Source organism: Balaenoptera acutorostrata, chromosome 1 (assembly GCF_949987535.1).
Source record: "Balaenoptera acutorostrata chromosome 1, mBalAcu1.1, whole genome shotgun sequence".
In the NCBI taxonomy this organism is placed as follows: domain Eukaryota; kingdom Metazoa; phylum Chordata; class Mammalia; order Artiodactyla; family Balaenopteridae; genus Balaenoptera; species Balaenoptera acutorostrata.
In genome coordinates, this window is record NC_080064.1 from 116,245,868 (window position 1) to 116,253,757 (window position 7,890).

General features: G+C 47.4%; 1 protein-coding gene across 1 annotated transcript; it reads left to right on the plus strand.

Moving 5' to 3' along the window:
- The first annotated feature begins 443 nt into the window (after positions 1 to 443).
- Positions 444 to 5,718, plus strand: CD1D (CD1d molecule). Its single transcript, XM_007171816.2, has 5 exons — positions 444 to 1,107; positions 1,404 to 1,682; positions 2,201 to 2,479; positions 3,448 to 3,544; positions 3,646 to 5,718. Exons 1-5 carry the CDS (start codon positions 528 to 530, stop codon positions 3,665 to 3,667), a joined length of 1,257 nt encoding a protein of 418 aa, XP_007171878.1. The 5' UTR covers positions 444 to 527; the 3' UTR covers positions 3,668 to 5,718.
- Positions 5,719 to 7,890: the final 2,172 nt, after the last annotated feature.

Here is a 7,890-nt window from a genome sequence, read left to right on the forward strand (position 1 = left end):
TACGATAGATACAACAACTTTATGTCCTGTTTTTAAAACTTACAGAGTGGTTGTAAAGTTTTCCACATGCTCTCCTTAACTCTACGATGAAAAAGGAGATTTAGACAAGCCGGTTGTGAGAAACACTTGAGTGACTGTGTCAGGATTCCTAGGACACCGACCAGGGCTCTTTGCAGCTCAAACACCTAACGAGGAGACAGACCATCTGGCAGATGAAAAAGGGACCCCTGGACTGGACTGGGTTGGAAGCAAACCCCGGGCAAGCCAGAATGGGAGTCCTGCCTGCGTCCAGGCTTGGGAATTGGCCAGCAACCTGGTCAAGTTCAGGCTGTTCGGGGCCTGCGGAAACCAGAGGCCGGTGGGAGGGCGTGGGGGGCGGGGAGGAGGGAGGGGCCGGGGGAGGAGCCTGAGGTCCGTGGTCTGAGAGCAGAGCTAGCAGCTCCGCGAGGTTCCCACGCCCAGCGACGTGGGGTGCCCGCTGTTTCTGTTGTTCTGGAGGCTCCCCCAGATTTAGGGAAGTTCTGAGGATGAGTGGAACAGGGGCGCCCGGGTGGAGGGCTTCGAGAGGGAGCCGGGCTGGGAAAGGGGCCGACGCTCGCTGCGGGAGGGTGGAGACAGATGCACCTTGGAAAGTCGGGAGCTTGATCCACCCGCCCGAGAACCTGATGCTCCCCGCCTCCTGCTCCTCGGCCCCGGGAGAGGGAGCTTGGCTCAGAGCTAGTAGACGTCACCCCTCCTTACCAAGCCCATCTGTTTGTTTGTTTCTTTTTTTCTTCCTTCTCCTCCCTTCTTTGCTCTGCCAACCGCTCCCTCGGCCCCTCCGACCTGCATTCTCTCCAGCCCCGCAAAGGCATTTACCCCTCCGCTACCTCCAGATCTCGTCCTTCGCCAACAGCAGCTGGATGCGTACGGACGGCCTGGCGTGGCTGAGGGACCTGCAGGCCTACACTTGGCGCAATGACTCGGACACCATCTGCTTCCTGAAGCCCTGGTCCCAGGGCACGTTCAGCGACCAGCAGTGGAAGCAGCTGCAACAAACATTTCAGGTTTATCGCAGAAGCTTCACCAGGGACATACGGGAATTCGTCAAAATGCTGCACGTCGACTGTGAGCTGAGGGATGGGATCGTGGAGAGTTGCCCGGGGGAGACAGTGGATGCAGGAGCCCAGCTGGGAGGTTCTGGCCCCACCTGATAAGATTCTCTTCTCTCTCCCTTCTGATTTCCACTGCTGCCTGAGAGGTCTCAGCTTGACTTGTCAAAATACCCCTTGTTCCTCCTGCTACAGGTCACCCACTCTCATTTACATGAACTCTGGGTCCCCAGTGTAAACCTCCCGCCAATTTCTTCCACCCTTTTCAATCTTTTAAGCCCTTCATAGCTCTCTCTCCATTCCTCTCCTCAGACCCCTTTGAGATCCAGGTATCTGCTGGATGTGAGGAGCTCCCGGGGAACACCTCAGAAAGCTTCCTCCGTGTAGCATTTCAAGGAAGAGATGTCCTGAGTTTCCAGGGAACGTCTTGGGTGTCAGCTCCAGATGCCCCACCTTGGGGCCAGATGGCCTGCACGGTGCTCAACCAGGACCAGGGGACCAGGGAAACAGTTCAGTGGCTCCTCCACGACATCTGCCCCCGCTTTCTCAGAGGCATCCTGGAGACAGGGAAGTCCGAGCTGGAGAAGCAAGGTCAGCCTGCCTCTGTCACCTCCTGCCCTCCACTCCACTCTGGGCTCCATCTGGGGTTTTCATTCCAGGGTTCACATCCCTTTGAGCATCATGGGAAGAGAAGGGGATGGATAAGGCGTGAGGGTATTTATTCATTCCACAGACATTCACTGAGCGCCCTTTGGGTTCCATGAATTGAATTAAATAAGCACTGGGGGTCAGGCAGGATCTCTGCTTGAGGGGGAAGATGATAAGACAGATGAACAGTTCAAGCAGTGTTTGAAACATGCTACATATGTTGCAGCTGAACACAGGGTGCCCTGGGAGTACAGAGAAGGGGCATTTACAGTAGACCGGATCAGGAAAGGGAATGGGGATCTCAGGGAAGCCTTTCCTGGAGAAGCTAGTATAAACGGATTGAAGCTGTGGGAGTTCATCTCCAGAGGTGGAAATGTAGGACGAATGAGCCTGCTATGAGGCCCAGAGCCTCTAATGCAGAGTCTTCACTTTAAGATCCCTCATTCCCTTGTTGGATACAGTGAAGCCCGAGGCTTGGCTGTCCAGTGGCCCCAGTCCTGGGCCTGGCCGTCTGCTGCTGGTGTGCCGTGTCTCAGGATTCTACCCGAAACCCGTGTGGGTGACGTGGATGAGGGGCGAGCGGGAGCAGTCTGGCACTCAGCAAGGAGATATTGTGCCCAACGCTGATGAGACTTGGTATCTCCGGGTAACCCTGGATGTGACGGCTGGGGAGGCGACTGGTCTGAGTTGCCGAGTGAAACACAGCAGTTTAGGAGACCAGGACATCATCCTCTACTGGGGTGAGATAGAACCGGGGCCCAGCTGGGAATGGGAGGAGACGGTCCTCAAGCATAGAGGGAGGGACTGGGGAAGGGGAGGGAGTGGACACACCCAAGATGGAGGAAATGAAGCCCCATACCAGGAGGGATAGAAGGAGAGGATTCTGAAAGGAGAGGAATAAAAATCTGAACTCAAAAAGGACTGAGACAAGGTGTTCCATATACAAAAAAAAAAAAAAAAAAAAAAACAAAAAAACCAGACTGGGCTTCCCTGGTGGCGCAGTGGTTGAGAATCTGCCTGCCGATGCAGGGGACACGGGTTCGAGCCCTGGTCTGGGAAGATCCCACATGCCGCGGAGCAACTGGGCCCGTGAGCCACAACTACTGAGCCTGCGCGTCTGGAGCCTGTGCTCCGCAACAAGAGAGGCCACGATAGTGAGAGGCCCGTGCACCGCGATGAAGAGTGAATAGGCAGCAAATACAGAATCCCAGGAGGATTCGTTCCCCAGAAGAGAGAACTGGGGACTTTGAAAGGCAGGGTAACCGAGATAGCTGTGGTTTATTGAGTGCTTCTTCTGTGTGAGCTGCACACTCTGCATACAGCATTTCAACTAATCATCCCAACTATCCTTTGAAGCAGGTACTATTATTTTCATTTTATAGATGAGAAATTGAGGCTAAGCTAGGTCAAGTAAACTGCCCTGAGTCTCATCATTAGAAACTAGAAGAGCTGGATTTAGACTCAGGTCTGCCTAGCAACAAAACTGGTGCCTTCCCCTATATATTGCACTAGCATATGCTGAAGTGAACCGAATTATGGATGCCCAGACCCTGAGAAAAGACGGGGCACCTAAACTTCAGAGGAATACAAGTGGGCACATTAAGTGGGGGAGGAAATAAGAAACACCTGGCGCCCTCACATGTGCTTATACCAGGGGACTTGAAATAGGGCGGGATTCTGGGATGAGGCACATCCTGTGTTCCCTCAGACCGGAGCCATGCCTCTGTGGGCTTGATTGCCATGGCAATACTGCTGTCCCTCCTTCTGATTGGTGGAGGCTTCGCATTCTGGTTTAAGAAGCACCGGTAAGTCTCTCCTTTCCATCTCCTCCTTCCCTCAACTTCTCTCCCCATATCTTCTCCTCTCCCCCTTTCCTTATGGTCTCTCTCTTTGTTTTCGCTCACAGCCTCTATCAAGACATCCTGTGACTGTCCTCACCACACCTGTCTGTCTGGACCTCAGGATTTCAGGGCTTTAGTGCTCAGAATCTGAGGGTGAAAGACAGCTACCTTGAAGAAGCAGAGAACAATCATAAGGCAGCTTTTGTCACGTCCTTTGAACACTTTATCTAAGAGGATTTAAGTTCTTTTTCAGTATATTACAAGTGTATAAGCCCACGTGGTTCTGTAAAAACAGAAGTGCAAACTCAGATACCTCTCAGGGACAAGCAGATAAAGGCTGGGGTGTAAGTGTGTGTGTGTGTGTGTGGTCATTATTTGAATGATGGAATCTGCAGTGAACTGGAAAGCACTTTTCCTGTCCAAAGGAAACAGGTCCAGCTGTTTGCTATCAAGTATAAAGTAAGACCCTGGCTTGGCTGTAACCCACATTTTTTTCAAGAAAAGTGGAAGTCTAGGTTTATATGTGAACACGCCTGATATTAATGTGTTGACTCAAACTTTTACAATATTTGGGGTGTGGGATACCCCAAATACACCTCTGCTGGCTGATGACAACCCTGGGGCTCCCAGTTTGTGTCTCTAATGTAAAAAGTTTGTCCTGAATGACATATCGGCAGTTTCAGGACCTAGTTTCTATTGTGAATTTGGATTTATAAAGAGGGACATTTTCTCTTTAAAAGAAAATTAGGCTGTAAGAAACAGAGGTGTCTCAAGCTTTTTACTTGGCGTAACTTGATTAAAAGAGGAGAAATCATGGTGTATTTATATTATGTAGAAAAAGCTACTTTTGGTAGGGATATTTTTCTCAAGTGGTCCTACTTATAGCTATTGAATGAGACAATATGTGGGCTGGGCTGAACCCATTTGGGTAGACGTGAGCGCTAGTGATGATGGCCCCACTGTCTGCTCTATTCTTAGCCTAGAGAAAAGAAGCAGGAAATGTAGAGGAACAGCAGCCCTTCCTGATGCCAAAAAAATGAGAAGGCCAAGTTAAAAATCATCTGTTAGCTATCAGGGAAGTCGTCTCTTGGCACTCAAGGCCCTCGAACATCCAGAAAAATTGAGACTAAACTTTTGAAGTCTTTGCTTGAGAAAATTAAGACTTGGCATTTTCTATGTTGCACTTTCAGGTTGAACCTAGGATGTGGGTGGAAATCCAGCTAGTTTCTAAATCAATGGTTCCCAAACTGTGGTTTCCTGACCTGTAGCCTCATTATCAGCTGGAAACTTGCAAATTATTTTGGGCCACCCCCCCAAAAGATGAGACCTACTGAAATGAGAAATCTTGGGAGTGGGGACCAGTAACCTGTGTTTTAACAAGCTCTCGGATGATTCTGATGTTCAGTTAGAGAACTGCTGTTTGCAGGTATTGTACAGTGCTAAGCAATGGATTCCTCAGAATGCTAAGTGAAAATGTTGGCCTGAGATTAGTTAGGGAAGGCTTCCTAGAGGGAGGGGAAATTGAAGCAGGAAGTAGAGATACAATGAGGTGAACAAGCAAGTGCACTGGATCAGGAGACCATAGTCTCCTCTGACTCACTTTATTCCTGTGCCAAATGGAGATAATAATGTCTGTCCTGATCATGCTACAGATTGAACGTCTATGTCCTGTGTCCCCCGCCCCCCAACCCCCGCTAATTCATATGTTTAAAACCAAATACCCAAGGTGATGGTATTAGAAGGTGAGGTCTTTGGGAGTAGATTAAATCATGAGGTCTGAGCTCTTGCGAATGGGATTAGTGCCCTTATAAAAATGGTCCTTATCTATAGCACAGGGAACTCTACTCAATATTCTGTTATAACCTATATGGGAAAGAATCTAAGAAAGAATATATATATGTATAGGTATAACTAAATCACTTTGCTATACACCTGAAACTAACACAACATTGTAAATCAACTATACTCCAATGTATAATAATAAAAATGTAAAATAATAAAACGTAAAATAATAAAAAAAAGGTCCTTATCCCCTCCACCATGTGAAGACACAGCAAGAAGTTGCCGTCTATGAACCAGAAAGTGGACCCTCACTTAATCTGGGAGTTCCCAGCCTCCAGAACTATGAGAAATAAATTTCTATTGTTTTTAAGCCACCCAGTGTATGGTATTTTGTTATAGCAGCCCAAATGGACTGAGATAGTTTATCTCACAAATGCTGTGGGGAGCAAATGTTTACAAATGTTTGGCAATCTGCAATGCCTTTAAAAATGTAGGGCCTGTTAACAGTTTTGGGTACCACACTGCCCTCAGGTGATGCGCTTCAGCTTCGCTTCCTCAAGCAGTGTCAGGCTTCTGAACCAGTCCCATTGGCCTTCTGCAATCTTAGGGCATGTGTGTTAAAGTGCTTTCTGCAATCTTTTTGGGAATGCTTCAGCATGAATTTACCTTAGCTCTGGTTCGTTTTTAAGCAACTTTGGTTTATTTTGGAGGTAAATGTCTATTTCTTTAGGAAATTCTGTCTTCTTCCTTCAAATACTCAGTTCAAAATATCTCAGGAAGTCCTTAGAATTCATTTTAGAATGTGCTAATATTCTCTATATGGATATCGGGTTCCTTATTGAGTGCTGTGCTGAGTGTCAATTTATTGCCCTTGAACTCTAAATTCATCCTTCATTATATGCTCAGTGATAATGGATGAAATTCCTCTAATCATTTCTTCTTCAAAGCGAGCACAATGATAAGCTTTTCCAGTAGAGGGCCCTGGAGAGGTCCTGCAGGAGATAGGCACTCGTGTAGTTTCCAGCTACCGCAGGGCGGGTCAGCAGAGTGGGTGTGAAGGCATCCTATGGGGTGCTGCCTCAGCCATGTGCCCAGAGCTCATGGACACTCAGTAACCTTGTAGCTTCAGCCTGGCAATAACCTTCACATGGAAACCAGCCCTCTGAAGGCTTTCTGCCCCTCCCAGTGCCCCATCCTCTCTTCAGATGGTCATATGGCCTCTGCTAAGTCCACCTGCTGCCCAGAGGTTTCCGCTGAGTCTCACTCTCTTTGCAAGCCCCCACCTGAGGTCTGGAGGGTTGCTTCCAGCTTGTCCAGTGACTGAAGACCAGCTCTGCCCTGGACAAACCAGCAAACTTCTCTGCTTCCCAAAGGGCTAAATGACACCTTCTCCAAGGAAGTCTGTGCTCCAGGCTTGGGGAGGGGTTACCCTTCCAACTTTATTCTGCCTTAAATATTCTCCTTTGGCCCTAGAGTTCCATGGAGAGTTTTCTTATGTCTTATAGTTATTTTCCCATTATAGTTTAATAATTCTATTAAACTTCCTCGGTTTAGCTCACTGTGTGGTTTCTATTTCCTGATTGGACTCAGGTGGATACATGTGCCTACTCTTGACCATACATAGGAAATCTGAACTTTCCAAAGCTATTTCTTGAATTTGATTTTGCTCATAAGTCTATGACATGGAATTGACCCACTTTGCTTTGTGGTTTAGCTCTTCCTCCAAGAACTTAGATTTCATGTTCTTCTTTGCCAAAACCATCCTCAGGAGTCATTACCTGCTCCACTTTTAGTGCATCTGCTCTTCTCATTCACAGGGGCCTTTGTCCAGGGTGTAGTTGAGAGGGGTATGGTTAACTGTTAGGCCAGGACAGGTGTAAACTGGGACTGGCTCAGACAAATTTTCTGTTGATTTATTGTTTTCTATTTGTGCTGCGCAGTGGCTCAACCCTGGCTCTTCTGATCTTCCTCCTGGGACAGGCCTCTATTCTCAGGTCACATAAATCTTCCCACTCCCATGGCCCACTCCCCAGATTCTCTTGTCCCTCTGATCTTTCTTTGTCTTCTGTGTTCATTATCATCCCTTATTTTCAGCTGAGTTCCTTCTCTAAGCTATGGTGATGGGAAAGGCTTTATTCTCTTCAACTTCTTTTACTTACTCCGGCTGGGTCTTCGCAAGACTTGTATTCTTTTACTGATTTTATTGAACCATCTCTATGGGGGTGTTTCCACATGTTTGTCCCTGCTTTTCACCCTGCAGAACCATCTTTCCTGTTTTCTTGTGAAAATCAGGATTATCCAATAATGAATTCCTCATCTTTCCTCCCTGGTTTATACATGAGTGTATACATTACCTTTTTTTTTTTAATTTTTATTTATTTGGCTGTGCCAGTTTTTTTTTTTATAATATTTACTTTCTGTTCTGCAAATATAATCTCTCCAGTTATGTACTCTTTTTTCTTCTTAAACATGCCACATTTAAATTTATTTATTTTTGGCTGCATTGGGTCTTCATTGCTGTGCACGGG

What these genes read in the sequence shown, in the direction of transcription:
- CD1D (XM_007171816.2), top strand. Translation starts at nt 528, where the DNA reads ATGAGTGGAACAGGGGCGCCCGGGTGGAGGGCTTCGAGAGGGAGCCGG. An exon ending in CAAAATGCTGCACGTCGACT is followed by an intron (nt 1,108 to 1,403) that starts GTGAGCTGAGGG and finishes TCCTCTCCTCAG; the next exon opens with ACCCCTTTGAGATCCAGGTA. An exon ending in GTCCGAGCTGGAGAAGCAAG is followed by an intron (nt 1,683 to 2,200) that starts GTCAGCCTGCCT and finishes TGTTGGATACAG; the next exon opens with TGAAGCCCGAGGCTTGGCTG.